Raw genomic sequence first — 27,887 nt, 5'->3', positions numbered from 1 at the left:
ACAGCTCATTTTATTTAACAAACATGTCCCTGCTTACTGTGTAAAACTGTTAAATAGATGAACATTTTGTGGTTTGTGTGTATATAAATTGTCTATTCCAAAATACCTGAATGCCATCGCTGAACTATGAGGTAACCTTAAGACCTCCACACATGTCATTTCTTCATTGCACTGTGACAGATTCCCCCCCCCACCAAGTACCCATCATATTCCCCAGATGGCTTAGCCATCATCATTGGCAGATTATGAATAATGTTTTAGGTTGAACAGATGTAAGCAATTTATAATTTTTCCCCTTTCTGAACCAGCTTTGTTTGGATAAGTCAACTGGAAATTAAAATTTAAAGTAGAACTTCATTTTTGAAAAGGAATAGTGTTTTCCCACATTAGACTATGTAGTCAGCTCCTAAATATGGACAAGAGACAGTCAACAGGGAAACTGGTCAGAGTGTGTGACTAAAATCTGGAAGATCACCACTTAGCCTTGCATCGCAGTTCCAGTTTCTTTCGTCTATAGAACCACATGTAAAAAATCGTTTTAGGTCATTCCAAACTAACCACACTTCTATTATATCTTGAAAAGACGGTTTTTAGCTAGTGTAAAAATTGCCTGTTTTTCTCTTTGGTTAAAATACTCTTCAAAGAACTAGAGTTCTGGACATGCAGAAAGTGCTGATGAAATGTTAAGAGAAAAGGAAGTGAACTATCCTTCTGGCAAGGATTTGATTTATTGTGCCAAATTATATTTTAAGTAAACTATACAAATTAAAATTATATTTTGACCTTAATATAGTCAACTTAAATTGAGACTTACTGGCAATCCAGTTTCAGGAAAAGCTATTCACAAACTATAAATCAAATATACTTTTGTAAAAAAAATAATTTAAAAAATCTACCTATTAAGACAGGTCTTAATTCTATAGCTATAAAATACATATGTATCTATACATTGATCATCCATTTGCAAAAAATATAATGTCTTTTTCTTACCATAGTCAGTTGCTGGGCCTAAAAAGCCCTTTTAATGTCTAGAATTCAGTCACTGTCCTGTTCTTCCAGAGCCTGTCTCTGACCTGGTAGTTCTTGCCATAAGAAGAAAAATTATAATGAATGTTTTAAATTTCTTTAAGGTTTTTGAGACTAAATTAATTAGAAATTGGTCTAGATTAGAGAATTAAGAATACTTAAATGCTTAAGAACTTGGGAGCTCCAATTATCAAAGACAGTTATCATACACATTTTGTGTCTTTGCTTATTACTACATTTCAAAATCATCTAGGAAGCTTAATGTTAATATAGTAAAATATTTTAGGTAGACTGTATAGACAATCCTCAAAGCATTTTTAAACTTTGTCCCCTTTTAAAACCCACAAAATCTCATACCCTTTAATTATATTTGCAATTTCAAAATAAATGGTATGACTTAAACCATTCGTCAAAACAACTATAATGTTTATTAATCTCCTTCTATTTCCACTTCACTCCAAAAATCTACCTGTTTCCCCTTCTTCAGTGAATAATCACTGGTTCTAATGAAGCTGGTTAAAGATCTGATTTACTGAGTCTCTCATGTAAGCAGGCATTTTTAAGAACTTATTAGGTATATTTTCTTACTTAATTGAGGGACTCTCCAGAATGCCCTACGTTGGCTGCTTTTGTTCTCTTGGAGCCTACAATTTAGTGTTCTTCAGATGTATTGCTCAGTCCCTGAGTTCCTGAGTTTGCTTTCATTTACCGTTGTTAGACCAAAGATGAAAAGGCTTGTGCTCATGCTTGTACAAAATGAAGGATCCTCTGGACAGCTCTCACAACAAAGTCTCCGTGAATTTTAATGATTTGCAGCCTTTCTGGGATTGTGTTTCATTTATCTTCCCATATTTGAAAGGATGAATGGTAAGATAGCAACTGAGACATTTTCGGGATGTTTTATTTGTTAAGCAAAACCATAGAGATTCAGTGTGAGATTTCTCAATATTTTCAGCCTGATCACTTTTATTCCAGAATGTAAATGTAATTTATTCTCCAGAAGTACCTACTCCCTTTCTGAACCTGTATATTCCCCAGATTCATCTCTTGCTTTCTGCACTCTACGTGTGTTTCATGCATTAATGAAGTTTATAAATGCACCTTAGGTCAGCCTACAAAACAATATTACATGAATGTGTTAACACAAAGAGAAGCAGATGGTCAGGAATACTGTATACATGCTTTGTAAGCCAACTCCCACAAATTGCTTATCTTGAGACTTTTTTTCCCCCCAAGTAGAATCAATCATCAGAGAAGTGATTTGAGATTCTTTATTATGGAAATATTCCTCTTGAACAACAACAACAACAAAAAGGCATTTCAATTACATTTTCATTTTAAAGAGAGTTATGTTTCACCCTCTTGATAAGTTTATTGTTATGAAGTCTGAGGTAATTATCTCCATCAACTTATATTCTTGTTTAAAATGTGAAAAGAAAGTTTTGTGACTCTCATTTCTGAATTTCTATTATATTGGTATGGCTAAAAGAAAACAAATCTTGGAAAATAAATGTTTGTCTTAGGCAGTGCCTCTAAATTTATGTGAATTTCATGATTGCTATATTCAGTTGAATTGTATAGCTCATATTCTGGATGGAAACCTAATGATTACTTCTTCCTGCCTCTTAAAATTTAACAAGTTTAAAGGAAGTAACTATTGGGTTTTTTGTTTGTTTTATTTTGTTTTGCTAGATGCTTTTTGAGCCCTAGTTGTATAATGCAAGCAATAATTCAACAAGTTCTTTAAACAAAGTAAACTAAACTAAACTCAAATTGAGTGTTACTTAGGTGTGTGCACAGGTGATGTCACTGATCTTACCTAATACAATCACATCAATAGAATAAGACTTCCCGGGTAGATCCAAGGTAAAGAAACTGCCTGTCAATGCAGGAGATGTAAGTTCAATCCCTGGGTGGGGAAGACCCCCTGGAGGAGGAAATGGCAACCCACTCCAATACTCTTGCCTGAAAAATTCCACGGAGAGAGGAACCTGGTGGGCTACAGTCCATAGGGTTACAAAGAGTTGGACACAGCTGAGCACAAATGCAACATCCTAAAATTTATTTGTATATGAATTCACAGTGGACACTTATTTGTATCATATTCAATTTCTCCAATATTCCCAGAAGGTAAGGTGTTCTAGTTCAAATTTATAGAACAGGAAACAGAAACAGACATGACAAGGAGCAGCTGAATCTCACAAAGCAGATTCCAATTTGAGCAGAGCACACTCTGATAGCTGACTCTATTTTAAGTCCTAGGATTTTCCATAGTACCAAAGCGGTATAGTTGTACAACACAATAAGATCAGTTTCATAGTTGCTTCTGAACTTTTTTTTCCATTTCTTGTTTTGAGATAGATGATGTGCTTACGTGCTCAGTCATTATGGCTCTTTGCAACCCCATGGATTATAGCCTACCAGGCTCCTCTGTTCATGGGATTCTCCAGGCAAAAATATTTGAATGGGTTGCTATTTTCTCCTCCAAGGGATCTTCCCAACCCAGGGATCAAACCAGCATCTCCTGTGTCTCCTGCATTGACAGGAGGGTTTTTTATTTGTTTGTTTGTTTTTACTACTTACACCACCTAGGAAGCCCTAATAGAGGATAGATATTGTAATTTTAAATTATTTGTTATTTAGGTCCTGTAGGCTTATAGTTCTCTACCCTTTAATTTTTTGAGTTGTGAATTTATATTAATAACATTAAAGGAAAATAATTTTGACTTAGGACCTTATCTCCTTCCCAATATGAGGTATAGATGTTCATTATTACATTTTTTAAAAATATAACAGCTGTATTGCTACATAATTCACATACAAGATAATTCAGTCTTTAAATTATATAATTAAATCACTATAACAACAGATTTGGGCAACTATTATCACAATCAATTTGGGGACATTTTCTTCACTCCAAAACAGTCAATACTTATTCCCCCCTAAACCCCCAACAACAGCTCTTGGCAATCACTCATCACATCCATGTAGCAGGTTTCAGTATTTCATTTTGTTTGTCATGTAATATTCCATTGTATAGATAGATCCACATTTTACTTATCTGTTAATCAGTTGATGAAAATGTGGCTTGTTTTCACTTTTTGTCCATAATGAATAATACTACTATAAATATCTGTCTGCAAGTTTTTATATGATCAAATGTTTTCTGTTCTCTTGATAATTATGAAAGAGAAACTGAGCCAGACAGACTCTGACTAAAATGATAACAGATTTTATTCAGAAACTATTGCCATAAGAAAAAGATACTTCAGAATCAAACTGAGGTTAGTTCTGAATACAGCAAAAAAAAAAAAAGGTAGAAATGTACAGCCATTGTGCAGAGTATGGGTTGGAAAATTCTAAGAGAAGACAGGGGATTCAGGGAGGTAATTTTTACTTAATAGGCTTAATGAGACTGTTCTAAAGTTAGGCCAAGAACTTGAACATCAAAGTTAGGGTATGAGAAATTTGATCAGATATCAGTGGTGGAGAGATTCTCACTAAACTAACTTGGCAGGATTTTTGCAAAAACTGACCTCAGCAAAGATGGCTGCTGCTGCTGCTGCTGCTGCTAAGTCGCTTCAGTCGTGTCCAACTCTGTGCGACCCCATAGACGGCAGCCCACCAGGGCTCCCCCGTCCCTGGGATTCTCCAGGCAAGAACACTACAGAAGGCCAAAAAGTAGAGGCCTAGTTGAGAGAAGGGCAATCGCTGCATGATAAGATAACTCCATGTTAACCTTCTGAGGAGCTTGCAGACAGTTTCCAAAGAGGCTGTCTCATTTTCCTCGCAGACACACTCACTAGCACTCTATGATGGTTCCAGTTGTTCACATCTTCACCAATCATCATCATCATTTGTCTTTTTATTGTAACCATCTAGTAGCTGCAAAATTCTCTCACATTTCCCTGGTGGATGGTGATATATATTGCCTTTTCATGCGAAGGTTGACCATTTGTATGTCTTCTTTGGAAAAACGGCTATCCCTTTACGTACTTTAAAACTGAGTTTTTTGCCTTTTTATGATTGAGTTGTAGAAGTTATTTATGTGTTTTAGATACAAGCCTCTCCGCAGATATATGGTTTGCAAATATTTTCTTCCATTCTGTGGGGTTTTTTTCTAACTTTCATGGCCACATTTGAGGCATAATTTTTTTTTTTAATTTTGATGAAGTTCAGTCTGTTTTATCTTTTGTAGCTTGAGCATTTTGTATTGTACCTAAGAAGGGTTTGCCTAAGGTCATGGCATTTTCCTTCTGTATTTCTTCTAAGAGTTTTAGAAATTTGGGTCTATGACCCATTTTGAGTTATTTCCTGCATGTAATATGATGGCGGGGTCCAGCTTCGTTTTTTCAGCATTGTACTTTAACTGAATGTTAGGACAAGCATTAGAATAGGGGGAAGTCCTAGGCAAGGTATACTTTGTTACACAGTAGCCTGATTTTGTAATGCTGTTTTCACTTTTGTACTTTTCCATTGCAAAGAATAGTATTTACATAATGTAATTGTGTTTACAGCTGAGTTTCTGATTATTTTATTTTCTCAGAAGAACATTATCTTTTTGATATCTACTAATGGTCTTCTATTCAGCAACTATTTAATAGTGATTTATAAATTTAGTGATTCTGCCTATAAATATGTTGAAGGAATCAGGATTAAGTGAGACTAAAAAAGAAAAGATAGGAAAATTAGCATTGATTTCATTAGATTGGACTTTCATCAACTGCACATTGATGTCTGGAGGGAGTAAAATTCCCAAAATATTTATTAATATTTGACATAATGAAAAATATTATTTATCACCCTATTGCCTTCAAAATTTTTTTTATTTTTTTTTCCAACTACAATTTTATTTTTAAACTTTACAAAATTGTATTAGTTTTGCCAAATACCAAAATGAACCCGCCACAGGTATACATGTGTTATCCCATAATTAAACTTGTGGAACAGAATTACACCAATAGTATTTCTAGTGACAGGTAGCTTTAGCATATTGGGCTTTCATGGGTGACTCAATGGTAAAAAAATTCACCTCAGTAATAAAGAATCTTCCAAGTAAAGAATCGAACTTGCGTTTGGTTCCCTGGGTTGGAAAGATCCCCTGGAGAAGGGAATGGCTATCCACTCCAGTATTCCTGCCTGAAAAATCCCATGGGGACAGGAGTCTTGCAGGCTATAGTCCATGGGGATCGCAAGAGTCGGACATCGACATGACTTAGCAACTAAACCACTACCGCCACCACAGGTCATAAACCCTGCTTTGCTGGCATTGTCTCAGCAATATTCCTTCATGGGACTCTTCTCTCAGCCAGAAACCCCTTTCTCAACTTACATGCTCGTAGAAAGTTCTTTATTGAGTGATAATTCCATGCCAAGGACAAGGTTGTTTTCTAAATGGTCCATCTCTTCAGCGTCACACACTTTATGACAGGAATAAAAATAGAGAATACTGATCTATATTTGACTACCCTCCCCAAATGTTATTGTTTTTATACTTGCTGAGAAAGCTTAAAAGAAGTACTTTGAACTTGCTTATGACTGTCTTGATTCTGATTCTCACTGGGTTTTGAGAAGAACTCTGATCTTTGGCTGATGTTTAGTTTGTACACTTTGGTAGTAAGCATTTTTCATTATTTAGTGGACTATAGATCACATTATTATCGAATGGATTATAGATTGCATTTGCTGCTCCTTACTCCTCTTAAAATAGATTTGAGTGCCAGACCTATCTGGAAGGTTACTGTAACCTGACTTATTGATGTAAACTGGGCATATCCACTTGTAAATAGTCTGAATGAAGATAAAATAAGATCATCAGGCCATTAGAAGAGTTGTTTACATTTTGTTACTAAAGTAAAATGAACTTCTATTGAGAAACTGTGCTTATGTTGGCTGGGGAATGTGGAAGTATAATCTCTAAGTGCCTCCTTAGAATAAATGTTTATGTAAAAAGGGGAAAATCTCATGGATAAATCACTGCTATCATTTTCACCTGCCAGTATCTAAGCCATTTTTGATAAGTGTTAGGATTACCTACTCTACTTACTCTTAATTCCTCTTTCTTTTCTTGTAAGACTCCCTGTCTTATGATAAATGACTTCACTGCTTCCTTTTAATTTTAGGAGGAGAAATGTAAAGTTTCTGTAATTTTTCATTTTCAAAATGTCGCCTGATCCCTCATGAAAAGGACCATTCACAAAGCGCTTTAGCATTAACCTCATTTAATTCCTTCATCATACTTCAAAAGACTGTCCCCCTTCTACCTTGCCAATATTTCACCTTTTGAGCATCACCACTTCCTCATTCTGGCAATTTAGATTATACATTCAGTTGTTTTTCAGAATTCAGTTGGGTTATAACAGAAACTAATTAAAGCCTGTAGCATTATGTTCATGTTATTATTATTATTTTTATTTTTTTACCATAGGCTCCATGTGCCAGTTCAGGATTTTAAGCATTAATGCTTAAAATTATGATGGATGATTTTATAATTTTTAGATAACAAGTATAACTTTACTGTGATTTGGAGAGTAAATAAAATCATCTGCTCTCCCATTACAACTATTACAGGAAACTAGAATTGTTTTTTCAGCAAGGACGACTTTTACAAAAGAGCTATGTAACGTTGTTGAAGGAAGAGGACGCATGTCTGTCACATGACATGTTATCAAAGTTGGAATAATTTATAGTTAATAGCAAGACAGAAAGATTGGACCACTGCTCAGTTCAATTCAGTTGCTCAGTCGTGTCCGACTATTTGAATCCCCCATGAATCACAGCACGCCAGGCCTCCCTGTCCATCACCATGTCCCAGAGTTCACCCAAACTCATGTGCATAGAGTCGGTGATGCCATCCAACCATCTCATCCTCTGTCGTCCCCTTCTCCTCTTGCCCCCAATCCCTCCTAGCATCAGAGTCTTTTCCAATGAGTCAACTTTTTGCATCAGGTAGCCAAAGTACTGGAGTTTCAGCTTTAGCATCATTCCTTCCAAAAAAATCCCAGGGCTGATCTCCTTTAGAATAGACTGGTTGGATCTGCTTGAAGTCCAAGGGACTCTCAAGAGTCTTCTCCAACACCACAGTTCAAAGCATCAATTCTTCAGTGCTCAGCTTTCTTCACAGTCCAACTCTCACATCCATACATGACCACTGGAAAAACCATAGCCTTGACTTGACGGACCTTTGTTGGCAAAGTAATGTCTCTGCTTTTGAATATGCTATCTAGGTTGGTCATAACTTTCCTTCCAAGGAGTAAGTGTCTTTTAATTTCATGGCTGCAGTCACCATCTGCAGTGATTTTGGAGCCCCAAAAAATAAAGTCTGACACTGTTTCCACTGTTTCCCCCTCTATTTCCCATGGACTGCTGCTACTAGTGGATAAACACTCACATTCCTCAGGCAGAATTCAGGTATTATTTGTGAGCTTTTATAAATGAGAGCTTTAAGTGTAGGAGAAGCCATATGTCGAATCTCATTTTACTGGTAAGTAAGCCAAGGCTGAATAAGTTTAAGTAGTTTGCCCATGACCACATAGATTGCTGAAGACAAAACAAAGCCAAGACGCCAACATTTGCTGCACTTTCCCACTGTTGACTGTTGTCACTTGGAGACGGCCAAGGCATGCGTATGCTCCATCTCATTAACACTACAGATCTGTAAGGTGCCAGAAATAATACACTAAGCAAGCACTTACTAAGTACTCAGTGTGTATCCAGCACTGAGTTAAATATAATGTGATAAAAATAGAAAGAGAGCACTGTGCTTTATGTAATAAAGTTAAGCTTCCCTCTTAGGATATAGTGAAGTTATCTTTACAAAGGTACACATTATACCTCCACCTTTTCTCTTTAATCCCTACCTGGGAATCTTTCTAAGGGAAGGTTCTTTAGTGTTAAATTTTATTGTGCAAACGGAATGAGATTGTAGGTCAAGAGGACTATTTTCCATCTCTTTTCTACTGCCAGTAGTGTAGTGAAGCTGGCTTGTACTACCTTGCGAGAGCTGATTTTGCCATCCCTCCTCCAGCTCAGTGCTCACTGATGTCAGCTTCAGTTCAGTTCAGCCACTCAGTCGTGTCTGACTCTTTGTGACCCCACGGAGGGCAGCACGCCAGGCCTCCCTGTCTATCACAATTCTCGGAGTTTACCCAAACTCTTGTCCATTGAGTTGGTGATGCAACCCAACCATCTCATCCTCTGTCATCCCCTTCTCCTCCCGCCTTCAATCTTTCCCAGCATCAAGGTCTTTTCGAAGGAGTCAGTTCTTTGCATCAGGTGGCCAAAGTATTGGAGCTTCAGCTTCAGCATCAGTCCTTCTAATGAATATTCAGGACTGATTTCCTTTAGGATGGACTGGTTGAATCTCCTTGCAGCCCAAGGGACTCTCAAGAGTCTTCTCCAACACCACAGTTCAAAAGCATTAATTCTTCATCACTCAGCTTTCTTTATTGTCCAGCTCTCTCATCCATACATGACCACTGGAAAAACCATAGCTTTGACTAGACGCACCCTACAGTATGATGTCAGCTTAGTTGGTTGCAGTTGGCCCTGATGGGAATATTTACACCACAGAAATTGACAGGTGCTACAGAAATGCAACTCTCTGTCTCCCCTAGCCAGTGTCTGCTTTAAAACATTTACCAGCAGGTCAGTGTACAACACCAGCATTCATTGGGCAGAACTGGACAAGTTATTTTTTTACTTCTTGAGCTATTAACTGCACCTTATGTGAAACAGGGATAGTAATATATCCTATAGCATATATCACAGGATTTTAAGAGGAACATGTGAGAGTACTTTGAAAATGTATGAAGTGAAATTAGTAATATCACAAAAATGGGAGTTATATATTCAGTGATAAAACATGAGACTCTTGGCAAAGCCAACATAGTGTAAGTGGATCTAGACTTTCTTACCCCTATATCTACGCTCAGCCTGACAGTGTACCTGGTCAGATGAAAAGAAGAGTGAATTCAGAGTCAAAGAATCAGGCAAAAGACTCATTTCTGTAGTATACATCAAGTAACAGATAGGAACCAAATACAATGTAGATTATTAGCCCAAAATAGTAACCCTATTCCTTTTCACAAGCTCTGAGCTCTCTATGCCTCTGATGAATTAGGCTTATGAAGAAAATATTTTATCTGTATGTATACTATGAAGGGCCTCAGCAGAAAGAATTTTCTCTCTTCTTTTTATCACCTATTCAGTACAGAGCTCTGCATATAAAGGACACACAGAAAAAAATTACTGATAAATTTGACCTCTTGAGGTTGCAAATTCCTGCTTTCATTTTAATGACACTTCAAAATACTTTTAGAAGCCTTATTCAAATCTGCATGAAAATCCCTACCCTTTGATTCAGTGTCACTGCCTTTGGCATTTTCAATGTGGTTAAATAAGTTACATATTGAAACTACGAAATCATCTTCTGACTTCAAACACTTTTGAGAGTGCTTATGTGGAAAAGTGGGTACTTTATACTGGTCAGCTCTTATTTACCTTTGAAAAAAAAAAAAGAAAGCCAAGACAGTTCCCTCCATAAAACACATCACTATTGATACTAGACTGTCAATCACCAAAACACCCTACAGTTGTTTATTTTTCCTGATGTGAACTCTGTGTTGCAGATTGTCCTAAGGACTTGCTGTTCCAAGATGAAGGCTTTGTAGAAGCTAAGGAATCCTATTCTTTTTTAGCCGAAATTGAAATCATCATAGCCAGATAGATGTGGGCTTGTCATTCTCAAATTCCATGACCTTAATATGGTTATTTAACCTTCCCAAGCCTTGGTGTCCTCATCTGTTAAATACATTTACAGGTTTGTGGTAAGGGTCGAAGGAAGAAGGCTACATATATGGAACTCTTAACACTGTCTCTGGCACATTATAAATAATACATTATTATTACTGTTACTACCTTTTAATAAATCGCCTACTCCTGGGTTTACTCCTATCTTGCCAAATCACATTAAATATGCTACTCTGTCCTTTTGTTTCCTCACATAAGAATTTGGTATAAGATCTATCACGTTTTGCTTCTCTGGAATAATAGAATTAATTCATGGTGGACTAAATTATTCTCAATGAGTACAGTGAGAACTCAGTGAAGTTCTTTAAAAAAAAAAAAAAAAAATCACCAACCCTGGTTTTGTGACAAGCCAAGCTATCTCAACAATTCTAAAAGATATCATGAAGGTTACCACAAGAGTTTTATGAAAAAAATAAGTTTTATGCACTTTTAAAATCAAATCATGTTATGTAGTATGCTGCAGACTGGGAATACAATGAAAGGACAATTTGAATAGTTGAAAATAAAACAGCAGTGATATTCTATTTCAGAATGCCCAGGGATGATTGCTTTGAAGTCTTAAACTTTATAATCTGAACACACATACTCCTCCTAACAATGAACTTAAATAATGACAAGCGTGGAAGACACAGTTCCAGAATACAATATTCAGATATTATAAAAGAATTAGTTTAGGGGAGTGGAGTGTAGAATTGGAAAGATGCAAACATCTTCTGCAAAGACGATGAAAACGAATTCTTTTATAATGTCTGAGATTTCTGCAGACATTGTACACCCAGAAGCCACACTGTGTACCTTTAACAGAATCTTCCTCTGGAGCCAAGCTCAAAGCTCGGTTGCAGGAGGGTAAGTATGAGTGGAGAAATACAGAAGATTCATTGGAACTCAGAATGCACAGGCACACTGGGCTGTGTACTCCACCTCCCATCCCAGAGAAAATAATTTCTGGACTCTTGAATGGATATTTTGCTTATAGTATAATATTAAAACTGTTGGCACAGTGGGAATTCATTCTCTCTATTCAAATTCTTCTAGAAATTTCCTTGGTTGATTTCAGGAAGAATAATATTTTAAGAGGAAAAAATATATTACTTCTAAGCTTTTTGACTTCTTTGTTTAAATATAAATACAAATTAATATTCCTTATTTGCCAGTGTGTTGAGTATGAGCTATCATCAGTATGTTAAATACTACTTTGAATTTAACATTTTTTGCTTTAATTTCAAAAACATGTGTTTCTGAAAACAATCATGCATGTTGGCTCCTGAGGTGATTATTATCTAATTGATTATGAGAGAAAATGTAACCTGTTGCAGGCTTTAAAATCAAGAAGCATCTATTAAGTATGTTGGGCAGAATTTTAGAAACGGAGACCTAATTGAAATAAAAAGGTGTTTATTTGGAGTTTGTTAGGAGACATATATTTGCCCAGGAGATATATATTCAAGAAACACTTGAATTGTGTACCACAGAACTATACAATGAAGGAGGCTTATAAAGGAAAACAATCTCAAGGTTGCAGTTAGTTACATGAGTGGTGGTGGTTTAGTCACTAAGTCGTGTCTGACTCTTGTGACTCCGTGGACTGTAGCCCACCAGGCTCCTCTGTCCATGGGATTCTCCAGGCAAGAATACTGGAGTGGGTTGCCATTCCCTTCTCCAGGGGGTCTTCCTGACTCAGGGATTGAACCTGGATTTCCTGCATTGCAGGCAGATTCTTTACCAATTGAGCTACGAGGGAAGCCCCTAGTTACATGAGTTGTGTATCAATCATTATAATTGGACCTGGCAAAAAGTAAGGGTGCTTGTTAAGTAAAGCTTGGTTGGAATCCGAAATGGTTGCATAGTCACAGGGAAAGACCTTGAGAGCTGGAGGCTGCAGCTGCCAGGTGCTGTTGGGAACACAGCTGGTGGTGAGCTTGGGCCTGGTACAGTTCAAAGACAGTTAACGTTTTCAGTGGTGCAGAGATATGTCTGAGACCAGATCCTCAGTGATCTCTCAACTCCTTATTTTAAGCTTGTGATTACCCATTATAATATCGATTGGTCATCAAATGCATTTGCTGTGAATGTATTAAATACTAAAGAAGGTAAAGGGAACAGAATGGGAGGAGGAAGCTAGAGCTGGAACAAGAGTTTCACGCGGCTTCAGGGAGCATGCAGTTTCACGGAGATTTGAAACAGTAATCGAATCTTGTAAACAGAGGAAACCCTAAAGCCATACGGTCAGATGGTTTTGTTTCTCAGCTAAGGAAACACACCACTGAGATGAAATGACACATCCAACCCATTTGTAGTTTCAGATGTTTCCGAGAGAAAGTAGGCTGTGGGCGAGGGATTGAAGAATAGGTTTTGTGGGCTACATGGAAGTTCAACTACTGTTACTCACTGTGTGTCAATTCCTGGGTCGGAAAGATCCCCTGGAGGAGCGCATGGCAACCCACTCCAGTATTCTTGCCTGGAGAATCCCATCGACAGTGGAGCCTGGCAGGCTACAGTCCACAGGATCACAAGAGTAGGACATGACTTAGTGACTAAATCACCGCCACCACTGCGTGTCAAGCTTTATGCTATGTTCCTATGTCCTTACTACCTCTTTTACTTTATCCTAACAATGTTGTGTTTTTCACTGAGTCCTGTCCGACTCTCTGCAACCCCACGGACAGTAGCCCACCAGGCTCCTCTGTCTGTGGAATTCTCCAGCCTAGAGTACTGGAGTGGGTAGACCTTCCCTTCAGGAGAAGGCAATGGCAACCCACTCCAGTATTCTTGCCTGGAAAATCCCATGGTCGGGGGAACCTGGTAGGCTGCAGTCCATGGGGTCGCTAAGAATCTGACACCACTGAGCGACTTCACTTTCACTTTTCACTTTCATGCATCGGAGGAGGAAATGGCAACCGACTCCAGTGTTCTTGCCTGAAGGATCCCAGGGATGGGGGAGCCTGGGGGAGCCTGGTGGGCTGCTGTCTATGGGGTCTCACAGAGTCGGACAAGGCTGAAGTGACTTAGCAGCAGAAGCAGCAGCAGACCTTCCCTTCTCCAGGGGACCTTCCTGGTCCAAGGATCGAACCCAGATCCGCTGCATTGCAGTTATTACCATATGAGCTATCACAATGTTATATGTTAAATATTATTAACCAAAGTCTGAAGAAGTAAAGTAGTTTTCCCAAGGACTCATAGGCATTATATTACGGATTCACACCCGTAACTTCTGACAATAAATTTGGCCTTCTATAGCACACCAATGTGGTGAGTAAAAGCATTTCAAGTTGCGTTCGTTTGAAATAAGAAATGGGACTGATATGTTGGAGGAAGAGAAGATAAAATACCTTGCTGGGAGGCAGAAATAACTGTGGAAAGTTTTACATCTATAGAAAGTTACACGGCAAATCCAGGGTGAGCTTGTTTCATACAAGACAGAGTATTAGAAAATTAAAGTAGAAAGGAAGGGAGGGAAAGGGGGATTAATAGTCTTTGAAATAAAACTGAGCCTAGCTGATAGAAAATATCCTATGTATGTCTATGAATGGTTCTAATATATATTGATTCAAAACAGCTAGAGAAACAAAAGGATTCAGCACCTTGTAGCAGTAATTGTCAATTTGTGTTTGGATTATAGGTAATACTTTTCTTCTGCATTCATTTCAAAGAAATAGATATGTGGAAACTAGATTATTTGCTGAATTGAAAACACTGCTGAATTTTAAACCATAATAGATAAGAATTTGAAATAAAAATTAGAACAGCTTGTACTGAATTGGAGTATGAATAGTTCATTATTTTATCAGTTAATTGCCTTCCATCTTTTTTCCTAATTAGAGTTAAAAACTTAACAGTCTATTTCAATGAACTGTTCACAAGAAACTTGTAGTTTTTAAATACCAGCTTGTATATAAGTAGATACTCACAGATTATTTAAAATTGTACTGTGTTCCTGGACAAATACTGAATCTTGATAGTTTAGGTTGGCCTAAACGATTTCAAACATAACTTTAGAGCTATCGGAGAAGGCAATGGCAGCCCACTCGAGTACTCTTGCCTGGAAAATCCCATGGACAGAGGAGCCTGGTAGGCAGCAATCCCTGGGATCTCGAAGAGTCAGACACTACTGAGCGACTTCACTTTCACTTTTCACTTTCATGCATTGGAGAAGGAAATGGCAAGCCCCTCCAGTGTTCTTGCCTAGAGAATCCCAGGGACGGGGGAGCCTGGTGGGAGGCCGTCTATGGGTTCACACAGAGTCGGACACGACTGAGTGACTTCAGTTTTCACTTTAGAGCTATATTAAACACTCAGTAAACTTTTACTGATTGTATTTGGTTTGGCTCCTTATTTTTTTTTTTAATTTCACAGAATGTTACAGCAATAATTATGACTTTAGTTCTTGACCTGCTTTAGATGATTTTGTTTAAATTTATCTGTTACATATTGATGCCATTTATTAAGGCCTTTTCTCCTGTGATTTCTTTCTAGAAACAAATAAGATGTTATTTATTTTCATTATTTCTCAAAAAGTGTCAGTTTTTTTTTAATTATTCAAATTGTTGTATGCCAAACATCACAAAAGTTATTTATAACATGATCTTGTAATTACACACAATGTGACTTTGATGTCCCATACAAATGCTATAGTGTTACATTTTTTGCTCCTATCTATTTTTCTCCCACTTTAGAAATAAGATAATTCAGCATGACCAATATCCTGCCAAGTGTTAGTTACTTAGTCATGTCTGACTCTGTGACCCCTTGGACTGTAGTCTGCCAGGCTCCTCTGTCCATGGAATTCTCCAGGCAAGAATACTGGAGTGGATTGCCGTTCCATTTTCCAAGGGGATTTTCCTGACCCAGGGATTGAACCTGGGTCTCCTGAATCGCAGGCAGATTTTTTGTGGTCTGAGCCACCAGGGAAGCCCATATATTGCCAGACTATTTCCAGTAATTGACATTCCCTGATGGAAATGATTTTTTTTTTTTTTTTTTACTAAGCTTACTTCATTCACTTTAAGAATTTATAAATGCACTTTTTAAACTAACCAACTGCCTCAGCTGACATTTGTAACCACACACAGATCATGCTTACAAAACTTTCCTGTAATAACCATTTCATCTTAAGAACACCTGCTTTCTCAGAGCAGAGAGAGCTGCCGGCTGTATCAAAGTTTCTTCAAAGCCTCCAGGCTGTAGTTTATGCTCCTTGCACAAAATCCGTCTGTGGTTTCTTCATGATGTTAACAGTATATGTGCTACGGGTTTTGCTCCTGCCTTTGGGTTTTGAGAAAATTCTTAGATGTTCTTCTCTAAAAATTCCTTAATAACCTTCTTTACTGAGAATATGCTTTCTCAAAACACTTGCGTTAACAGAAAGTTCATAACACGTTTCACGTTGCTCACAATATTCAGCACATGCCCTTTACCCAACAAGAAAAATAAAAAGTGTGAAAGGTCAATACTGGTTCAAAGAAAAGGCAGGAAAGAAGAAAAAAAAGGAAAACAGGAATAACAACGGCTAAGTATATTTCCCCTGTTTTGGATGTAGTGAGGTCTGAAAGTCCAATATTTCTTTAACCAAATTAAATAAAACAAAATTTGGGTTTTTGTACTCATTAGTGTAGATGTATTTGATCCAGCCAGGAAAACTTCATAAATTACTTTTTAGAAAAGAAAAAGGAAAACAATATTATATAAAATCTAAGGAAAGGATTTAAATATAGCAATGACCAGAATCAAACAATCTTACCCTCATATTTGGATAGCCAGTTATATATTTCCTTGAATAGGAAATGATAATAAAAACCAAAATAAAAAAAAACAAATTTTATTAAATTCATTTGTAACTAGACCACTTTTGATCTTGTGAGTTTCTACCTTGTTCCTTCATTTGCACTATATTTGTGTCTTGTCTTTTTCCCGCCCCCGCCCTCCCAACTTGCTCCATTTGACGTCTCCTTTTCCCAGGCTCTAGGGTTGTATTCCTTCTTCCTTTTGATTTCTGCCCTCAGTTGGTCCAGTGGGTTGTGTTGGTTTAGTGTTGGGGGTTACTTGTGCCTGCATTCTAGTGGGAGGAGGTGAGTTTATCTTTTTCCCCTGCAATGGACAGGACTATGTGAGGTGGTATGATTTGGGATGTCTGTGGGAATCCCGTCTGCTGATGACTGGTTTTGTGTTTTTTTCTTGCTTGTTGTTTGGGAGAGGCGTCCTGCACTGGGTACCATTGGCAGCTGGGTGCTGCTGAGCTTTGTATGCAGGTATAGTCCTTCCTGGAAGTTCTCACTGATTAATAGTCCCTGGGATTAGGAGTTTTCTGGCAGTGTAGACAACTTTTTATATCAAAGAAAATCCACACTCTTCCTTAACTTTAGCTGACCCCATATAAGATCATGACTGTGGCGAGAAGGCTGGGACACCTCCTTTCCTGTTTGAGGTGGTGATTAACTTGAGAGTGTGCATGCTATTCACGTGAACAAAGCTTGGCAACAAAGGTGGATCAAACATTTTGGAGTATTTTATTGCCTTTTTAAAAGAATAGTATAAAATACTTACCAGCATTGAAAAATATTTTTCTATCAAATCACAGCATAAGCAGTGAACGATTTACAAATATTTGTTACTTGTGCTATGTTTTTGTTCTTCTATGGGTTGAGGCAGTATTCTTAATTAGCTTTAGTAAAATGTGACCTAGAAATTGGAGTTGAATAAGTCAGTATAGTACAGTGTTGGGGGCCATCTACCCCCATAACCAGAGCCTGCCTACTTTACTACTTTGTGCTCTCACCTACACCTCTGACTTTACAGGAGCCTGTCCCCCACCACCTCTTTCAGAGAAGGAGTTAACTTAGAGCTCCAGTTAATAAAAACTCCTGGGCGTGACAAGAGTGTTTCAACCTACAAACTCCTCTGAAGGTTCTCTAGCCTGCCTGACAGGCTTGTCCAGCCACATGTGATTGCTCACAGCCTCCCAACCGTGAGAGGCACGAGATGCTTTAAACCTTCTAAAAACAGGTTCCTTAGAAAAGTTAGAAAGCTATTAGTATAAGTATAATGGGCTGATTAGAAACTGTATTGGTGAAGGGTTTTTCATTTGTTGAGCCAATGTTTGTTGCTAAGTCTCCACATCCCCTGCCCTTACACACATTAATGAATATATAGAAGAAATAAGTATTAACCTTTGATATTAATCACATTAGACCTTAGGCTAAGTAAATTCTTTCCTTAACTAAAACCCACTACACCCTCACCCTATAGGAATGTAACTTTATTTGGGTGGCGTCTGTTTTAAGAATAATCACCCCTGGAGAAATAAGTGTCCTGGTTGACTGACCACTGTCACAAGGAGAGGGTCATAAATTGTCAGCAGGCCCCCTGGCCAGAAGATGATGTAATACCCCTCAGACCTCTGTGCACATTTGTATGAAACACCTGACTTTAATAAAAGTCAGGACTGCTGTCCCCGCATGACTTTTGTATAACATCTCAGTGTATAAAAACAGACTGGAAAATAAAGAATTGGCATCAGTTTCTCGAAAGACTGGTCTCCCCATGTCACTCTCTCTCTCAAACTCTGGCTGAGTCTCCATCTGGAGCGCAGAACCCACCATGCTTACTAATTATGCCTGGGCTTCTAAGATCCGACCGGGGAGGCCTCAGTGTCTCCTCTCCTTCGGGAGAATGGAAGGACGCCTGCGGCCTACGTAAGTGGTGCAAGCTTCTTGTCTTAAAGTTTTATTGGTCTCCCGTGTAAACCAAGCTACTCAGCCTCTTTTCTCCACTGAATTTTCCTGCTGAGCTATCCTCATTCTATTACTCTTTACATCTCTAATTAATATCTAATTGAAGCTATTGTATCCTGATCCTCACCGACGCCGTCCCTGCTTTGAACTCCCTGGATCAGCCGGGGCTGGACCCTGGCAGTACAGGCAAAGCGTTTATGTTTGGATTTTTAATTGAAATGTGAAAGATTTTGGAAACTTGTAGGCATAGTTTCAAGTCCTCTTTTTCTGAGAAAATTGCTTAATCACTGCCCAATTACTGTGCCTTTTGCAGTTATATTTAGCCCTTTCTGAAAAGATTCTACTCTGCAGGTTCTATAAATGTTTTCTTCTAGTTCTTTTTAATATAAGATTCCACAGTAATATTTACTCACCTTCTTGGTCTCTTGGCTATTCATGTGACCTCAAAATAAGCAAGAAAATAAAGGATAAGAAAGATAAAATAAATGCATTCAATTTTCTAAATGCATGAGCAATATATTATTCCTTCAGCAATTTTTTAATGTCACTTATACAGTTACTTTTCACATTTCATTTACTTTATACATAGTATGCTTGCTATAGGTTATATTGAATGCTTCTCTAAATTCTTCTCTTGTGTGTATGTTTTTTCTTCCCAGTTACTGGCTGACAAACAAAGTTCCCATCAAAAGACCCAGCACAGGTCTACTCATGTATACACTTGCCACGAGATTCTGTGATGAGATTCACCTGTATGGATTCTGGCCATTCCCTAAGGATTTGAATGGGAAAGCTGTCAAATATCATTACTATGATGACTTAAAATATAGGTACTTTTCCAATGCAAGTCCTCATAGGATGCCGTTAGAATTCAAAACATTAAATGTGCTACATAATAGAGGAGCTCTGAAATTGACAACAGGAAAGTGCATAAAGCAATAAAGCACACCTGAAACATACAAGCAGACTGATATGCACTTCTTTTCTGAAGATGCTTCCTAAGATTTGAAAAACAGGATCCAATACAAGACTGGGTTGCAGCATCCACCACTTACCTGAAAGGTGATTAAAGGACATTCATGAGAAATCTACTACCAGCTGATGAAATACCTGCAAAGTGCTCTAAAAATTAAGTATTTTGACTTCAAGGGTCCTAGTAAGTGCCACTTCCACTCAGAACACAGTTTGAATGTATAATCAGTAGTGTTTACAAGATCCAACAATGCACTCGTCATTAGTTAACGAAGCAAAAATGTTCATCACTGTTGGGTTGCCACTGCAACGCCAAGCACATGAGAAGAGGAACCCAGGAACACAACTCAGCCCTTGGGGAAACTGAACTGTCCTGTCAGCAGAAATCAAGATGGAAACAGTTTGAGCAGTGAAATCTGTAAGGTTAAACAACTCAAGTAAATGCCTTCAGTCAGGACTCTGAGTCTGATCATGATAAACTTTATGTTTTGTTTCTGTTCTTGTTTGCCTTCTGGAGTCTCTTTTTTTTTTGGGTATCGGGGTGCTTTGAAATCCTTTCTGAGATAAATATGAATGAGATAATTGACCTTTAAGTGATCGTTTTTAAAGTTCTTGTATTTTTTAAGCAGTTATCACACAATAACTTTGTAAAAAAAGTTTTATTTTGCACAACTGTAAACCTCCCAATTTTTTCCCAGTGGTGTAGAAGGTACCAGCTAAACTGTTTCACTCAGTAATCTCGAGCCACTCTAAAAGAAAGACAAACTCTGTGTCATCTGAGATGGTAAAATTAGCAGGAAAAAAAAAATTACTTTTGGTACCAAAGATTATACTGATGTGTCTACACGAGAAACCAGTCTCCTTTCATGAAAATAACATATTAGTATATTACGAGGCTACTAATGTGAAAATTGTCTCTAGGTATTTTAAATTTTCCAAACTCAACCTTCATTTTTGTTTGAAGGAAGATTCCACAGCTTTTACATTTCATAATGATTTTCTGGAAGCATTTGCCCGTTAGAGTAAATGTTTGACTTGTAGGGCTGAAATGTGACTTCCAGTTCTTTGATATCCCGCTTGTTAATTCAGATAGAAACACTGACTTGCTCTGTAGATGACTGTTAAAATTTCTTAGTGCAGAAATAATATGATTAATAGAGTGCTGTTTTCATCACAGAGATAATTTTAAGAGGTTTAACAATGAGACTGTATGTCAGTATTTTGAACTTCAGATTAATTAAATTGACCAATATTTTTTCTATAGTTAAATTTATTCACATTATCACATTAATGTGTTTCCAGAGAAGCACATGAAATTATTAATAAAGTGATTTTTGAAAATTTTAACATATAACAGAATTGACCAACAGGCCAATTTCTGGTAATTACTACGCTGGTAGGTAATTCTGACGGTAAACTGTTTCTTTAGAAAGCAGAAGTGCTTCGTTCCCACTTCTACTCTTGGCCTGAAACAACATAGATTACTTCTTGTTTCTTAGGGAAGGCAATCTGCGAAAAGAAGAAATAGCATGAGGAATATATATGTTTTGTTTCTTGGCGAAGAAGGCCTGAAAAAGAATAAATAGCATAAAGAATATACATATATATATATATATGTTATCAAGAAAAAGGATATTCATAGTAATACAGTTCTCAATATATTAATAATATGTGGTTTTCTTTTTAGAAATACGATAGAACCTTGGGGTATAGAAGATTATATTTTCTGAAAACTTATGTGTCTCAAATAAAACAAAATAGAATCCAGAAAAGAAATACATAGCCAAAAATGGATAGAATATGATGTACTTTTATCACTGAACCTCTTATTATTGGGAAGTTTTTAAAGGATTAGGTCTATATTTTGAATGTAAACTTTAAAAGTCTGATTTACCCAACCAATCAAAAGTAGGCGATTACTTAATTTGGACTTGCAGACAAGCTGTTTGAGTAGTCTTTAATTTAAATTCAATAAGCATTTTGAAATCACAAGTCAATTCTTATAGATAAGATACATCTCAGAACTCATTGAAGGTAAAAAGCAGCATCAAGGTACCTTGCTATTTTGTCTGCGCTTTCAACAAATGTGTTTAGACAATTTTAAGGCCACAGCAAAAGCATCCCAGACATTCGCTGTTCCGTGCATTGATGTTCATCTCATAAATGCATTGAGTAGTGCCTTTTTAGCTTCACATTGCTTTGTTACCCTACGCTTTATGTTCTCTAAATATGTTGCCCAGTTCTGAAAATTCTCAGCATCTAAAAAGGGCTTCAGTATCGACTGAGACTACTTTTGTTCATCTCAGGGAACTTTCAATACTCAAGAATGAATTTAATTAAAGGCGTTTAGTGTTCAAAGAAGACAAACTGTACAAGACCGATCCATTCCCTATTGTAGCGCTTTCCATCTCCCCTCCCCCTTCACCATCCACTATGGCCTTCTTACAGGGGTGGGGCAGGCAGATTACTGAAGGCTGACAGCAAGAATAAGAAAAAGAATTCAGATCTAACCAATCAGGGGGCAAAAGCGATCACAATGAAATCAAATTATAAGTACATACTTGAAATATTTGCGTTTGTTTTTTTTTCTTCTGAGACTATGTTCACAGCTTTAATATTTTATTTCCTTTTCATGATTTAAACCTGTACCTGGCAATACTCAGGCAGCTGAGTGTGAAACACTCCTGTCCCTTCGAGAACATGGTTGTTACTGTGCTGTTGACATGAAGAGGCCATGGAAACATTTTCATCATTATTACCCAGCCTGTTCTATACTTAATATTAAGTTGCTGGAATAAAAAATAATAAATCAGTAACAGATTTTTCTGGGCAGATCTGATGATTGAGCCCACAGGACTGATGAAATGAGACTGAAAGTTTTTCTGTCTGAAAGAAGGTGCTGGGCATTCAAATGTGTTTATGTATTGTATCTCATATGAAATGTATATCAGTTGCTAATGGGAATTTCTACATATATGCTTACAGAAGCAATTTATTTAAATAATGCTGTAGGTAGTGTACATACCAACTAGTTGTTAAGCTACTATGCAGGAAGAGGGTGAACAAAGTAATTTATTTCTGATTGAGCCCGTTAGTCATAATACACACAGTGGGGTGTTTGGTTCATAAAAGAGTTGTTTTCTGTGGTTATTGTTGGGAGTATCCATAATTGTGGAAGGGGTATAGGAAGAGTTATGTGTAGTTAGTTGTGACCTCTACCAGTTTGAGAGTTTCCCCATCAGACATGATCAATATACCAATGTTTGGCAAGTTGAGTGAGAGAGGGTTATCGTTCCTATCTGATGAAAGAAAATCCAAATAAAGCCCACCTAGAAATAGATATTTTATTATATATGTGCTATAGATATATCTACATAGTACAAATAGACATGTGTGATACATATATACAATGTTATATATGTGTGTCTGTGTGTATACACACTGAGTCTGTAATATACACACACTAGATTTGTGTTACGCTCATGTCTTCAGGGTTTATGCTGTGAAGCACTCTGGAGATAAGACCTCTTTAGAATAAAGAAGTTCTTTTGAAACTTCAGTTGCTAACCTGCTTTAAAGGGATCTACTTTGTAACTAAATTATATGTTGTTCATACCTAGAGTTACAATGAGGGTCTAGTATATCCCAAATCTTTAAAAAAATTAAAAAAAAAAAAAAGTCTTCAAGCTGGCAATGTATTTGAATTGCAGTTTTCAGATTGTGGCTCCAGAACCATTGTCTCTGCATTTAAGTAGCACCTTTTAATAATTACTGTTTCTTTGTGTATGCAAAAGCACAAGAGTTACAAATGTATATAGCAGGGGGAAAAAAAAAGAGTTTACAGAGGTAGTATTGCTGCATAGAATAATTGCTACTGAGTGTTTCTTATATCATCTGTGGAATTGAAAGATGAGGTTTATTCTGTCCAGTTCATTCTGTTCAACACTGTTTCCCTTTTGTTTATGTATAGCAATCAGGTGTTATTGTTTTATCATTTGTAAAACTGTAAAATAAATTAAACCCCATTTTTTTTCATGTTTCTCTTATCTCTTATATCTACAAGGTCTGTTCCGCTTTGCACATCAACATAAGGTGGGTGATACCAGCTTTAACAAGCTCTACATAGGGTTCCTGTTTTCCCTCCCCATTAGCCCCAGCTATTTGCAATTTAGCCAGTCATTTCTTTAAAGTGTATACAGAGCAATATGGACAATATCAACACTCTCATGGACATCCGGGAATCATGAACAGGTTTTGTGTGTGTGTGGTGCATTGTGTTTGTAGTTGAGGGAATAGAGTGTTACATAAGCTACAGTCATTTATATCCAATTTGTATTCCCAGTGACTACTGTCAGTGAGTCACTCCAGCTTCATGGCTGAAGAAGCCAGTGGCTCCTTACGCGTTCTTATGGCTGCCCTGTGACTTGTGATTGCAAACACTATTACACCCACTTGCTCTTGTTTGCATCTCAACTTCCAAAGGATGATCCTAAAAACCACATTTTTAAAGCTTTCATCGCTTTCTAGAACTGACTAGTCTGTTTTCTGACTGCATTATTTTCTCCAGAAATTATTAACTTTAGTTTCATGAGGTCACTTTTTACCTTCTGTAATTTTAAAATATGTGCTGGAGACCAACAGTGAACCATGAACAAGGGTTGGTGAATATCAATCTTGTTTGTATTTGTGTAATTTTTTTCCTTCAAAGATCCATATACAGTGGGCAATCCCTGTTTATTCTTTGGATATAATCAGACCTCAACATGTGCCCATGAGATGTGAGCTGCAATATCCCATTTTTATAGATGTGAGATTATGTGATTCGCTAAAGGTCACGAAGCCCAGAAATGAGAAAACAAGGATTTGAATTCAAGTGGTCTGTCTGACTTCAGTGTACACTTTCTTAACCATCAGGTTTTGATGCCAATACTGATGGCAATACTTGCCAATAACTGGCAAGAAGTTCCCTTGGAAACTTAGTTTGCAAGTTAAGTCGTTACTTAGTGAGCATAGATTAAAAGCTGAGATACGTCTGTCAGTTCAGTTCAGTCACTCAGTCACGTCCGACTCTTCATGGACTGTAGGCAGGGTCATACAGGCAGCGTCATAATTTAGACTTGGGAGCAGTCTAAGAAGTGAAAAAGGAATGATCATCTCTAATGACAGAGCTGCACCTTCCAGGGCAGTGTCTCCTGTATGGTTCTCCATAAATACTGTTAATTCTTGCTTCCTATATTTTTTCATGGAAGCTGGATTAGTCTTATGTTAGAATCTGACTTTATGTATCACAAAATATATGGCACTGCATTTAAAGTCTAATTATGAGATTTCTATACAAACATTTTGATTGAGTGAGTATTTCCTCTCCATTAACAGTTTAGCACTAAATATTTACATAAATATCTTGAGGTTGAAATTCTGCAAATGACTAGGTTCATCCATTTTATATTGATTTTTTTTTATTAGTTTCCTTCTTTTCCTGAGAATGGAAGTAACCTAGTCTCCAAATTAAGGAGCAGTTTAATGATTTCCCCTATATACTGGCTTCATCATGCACAAGCCCATAAAAGCAAAAAATAAAAATATCTCAGATGGAAGAATATCAGCATTGTTCAGTCTGTTCCTAAAAGATAGACTTCAGTCATGTGGGTGCTGAATTTCTGAAATCTCAGTCAACAAATTATGAAATGCTAACATAAATGTCTCTCTGTTAAAAATATTTTTGCTTCCAGATTTCTGATTTCTGATTCCAACGTGGAATTTCTCAAGTAAACAGAAGCAAACACTGGTCCAGGACTCGCACAACAAAAATTTGCTCGGTGGATGACAACTCTGTATGTCTCTTCCTTGCAGATTCAGAAAATATATTAACATAGGAAAAGATCGGCGAAATCTTGCAATAAAGGAAGAAATTTCTGTTGTTTAAAAGTCATACATAATTTGTATAAAAATCCTATTAAATTATGAAATTATGTTCTTCAGAACACCATTTTGGTTAACACTTCTGAATATAAATACCAGTACAGAGAGAACAGATAAGAGCTTCGGTTAGAAAGGTTGATGCTTCCTTTACTCAGTGTTTTTTTCTTTTCCCATAGGGTAAAGTAGTTTTGAAGAATATTTTCAAATAGGAAAATATTTTAAACATATATTTATTCTCTACACTCTTTATATTAAATTTTACTAACAGCTTTTCTCTTTTTATAACAGTAATCATACCATGACTACATTCCGAAGAGCAGTCCCAAACCTAAACTTTATGACTCATTCCAGACAACACACAAATAAGTTAGCTTTAAAACATTAATAGCACAGGAAGAGAAAAAGCCTATAAATGAGGTGCTAATTTGCGTTTTCTAGAACCACTCAGCGTGTTTCAGTAAGCGGTCTCTCTGCTATCTGTCCTGCTCAGCTTCCGTCGCTCCAGCCTCCATCCGCGCACAGATGGGCTGCCTGAGAGTCCATCTGCCGGGGCTGCCAAAATGTAAACACTCCGCTGGCAGCAGATGTTTCCAGGAAAGAGCACTTCCACCAGAGCTGTTCCGCTTCGGCTTCCACGCACGTTGATCTCCACGATTGGGCATAAGGTCATTGTGTCCAAATAGATCATTTGTCTCTCAGGTACAGAAGAATCACAGGGGAGGTGCAGGATTCAGTGTGTGATATTTACCATGTGCATATATGAAGAAACGTTTCTGAAGACTCTCCTAATAAGTCAAGAGTTTTCTTTTTTAAAATACGGGCTTTTAGAAAGACCCTATTTGCTGAGCTCTCAAAGGTCAAATGTAGGCTTAGCAAAAGAAAAGTAGGTATACTTTCTGCTTTTCTATGGACATCCTTATAATTGTTAGTGTTCTTGTGAGTTATGAGAATAATCATCTGTATTCCTGGTTCTCAGTCCTACTTTTCTTTATCAATACATAGGCATATAATTTATGGGGTAATTCTATTTAATTCTACAGACCCTGATGGCATATTTTCTTATGTGAGTTTATAAACTCTGTTAATATGTCTGTCTTTGTAAGTATTATATAAAATATGCAAGTATTATCTAAAAAGAATTTATCTTATAAAATAGTTACATTTATTCAACAATTATAAAGTAATACTCCCTACTAGGCACTCCATGAAACATGAGGAATACCTTTCCTCGTGGTTATCAAAATTTAAATAAAAGAAACAAACATGAAAATAAATAATCATATCCTTTAGTAGCAAGGATTCTATTCCTAGAGTGCCCAGAGAGTTAGGGGAACATAGCGGGGGCCAGGAGAGGACACAGGCGACTTTGAGTGTGATTTGTAATCAGGTGGTCAAATCAAGACAAGCCATAGCCATTAACACAGATGATCCAAAGAACAGAATCTAGCTGTGGATTTTGTTTGTTTTTGTTTGTAATCTAGCCAGTTTGAGAAACTATTACCCTAATAAACTGCAACAGTCAACAGTCCCTGCTCATGGAAATTACATAGTTTCCACCTCAGCTCCTGACCGTATTTCCCCAGAATCATTGTTGAATTACAAGTTTAAATAAAGCTTATCAGATCAGGTCAGATCAGTCACTCAGTCGTGTCCGACTCTTTGCGACCCAATGAATCGCAGCACACTAGGCCTCCCTGTCCATCACCAACTCCCAGAGTTCACTCAGACTCACATCCATCGAGTCAGTGATGCCATCCAGCCATCTCATCCTCTGTCGTCCCCTTCTCCTCCTGCCCCCAATCCCTCCCAGCATCAGAGTCTTTTCCAATGAGTCAACTCTTCGCATGAGGTGGCCAAAGTACTGGAGTTTCAGCTTTAGCATCATTCCTTCCAAAGAAATGGCATCACTGACTCGATGGACATGAGTCTGAGTGAACTCCAGGAGTTGGTGATGGACAGGGAGGCCTGGCGTGCTGTGATTCATGGGGTCGAAAAGAGTTGGACACGACTGAGTGACTGAACTGAACTAAACTTCCAAAGAAATCCCTGGGCTGATCTCCTTCAGAATGGACTTGTTGGATCTCCTTGCAGTCCAAGGGATTCTCAAGAGTCTTCTCCAACACCACAGTTCAAAAGCATCAATTCTTCGGCGCTCAGCTTTCTTCATGGTCCAACTCTCACATCCGTTCATGACCACAGGAAAAACCATAGCCTTGACTAGACGAACCGAAATAAAGCTTAAATTCATCTTAAAACAAGCACTTACTACCAAGACCAAGTAGCCACAGACCTTTTGAAAGTATCCACCACACAAAAGCCTCCACTTCCAAATGTCTCTGTTTCAATATTTACTTTGTTTCCAGCTTGAAAGAATGGCACATGAAAGAAAGCATCTTGTACTTACTTCCAAGTAATAAATTTTTATAGTGA

General features: G+C 37.4%; 1 protein-coding gene across 1 annotated transcript in view; it reads left to right on the top strand.

The window, feature by feature from the left end:
* Positions 1–23,570, top strand: part of ST8SIA4 (ST8 alpha-N-acetyl-neuraminide alpha-2,8-sialyltransferase 4) — a 103,623-nt gene extending 80,053 nt beyond the window's left edge. The window contains exon 5 of the mRNA XM_019965466.2: positions 19,223–23,570. Coding sequence (XP_019821025.1) covers positions 19,223–19,505 — 283 coding nt within the window. The 3' untranslated portion in view covers positions 19,506–23,570. The remainder of the gene's footprint in view (positions 1–19,222) is intronic.
* The last annotated feature ends 4,317 nt before the right edge of the window (positions 23,571–27,887 follow it).

This window comes from Bos indicus, chromosome 7 (genome assembly GCF_029378745.1).
Source record: "Bos indicus isolate NIAB-ARS_2022 breed Sahiwal x Tharparkar chromosome 7, NIAB-ARS_B.indTharparkar_mat_pri_1.0, whole genome shotgun sequence".
Lineage (NCBI taxonomy): Eukaryota > Metazoa > Chordata > Mammalia > Artiodactyla > Bovidae > Bos > Bos indicus.
The sequence above is the reverse complement of the archived record's forward strand: the minus strand, read 5'-3'. Positions and strand labels throughout refer to the sequence as shown.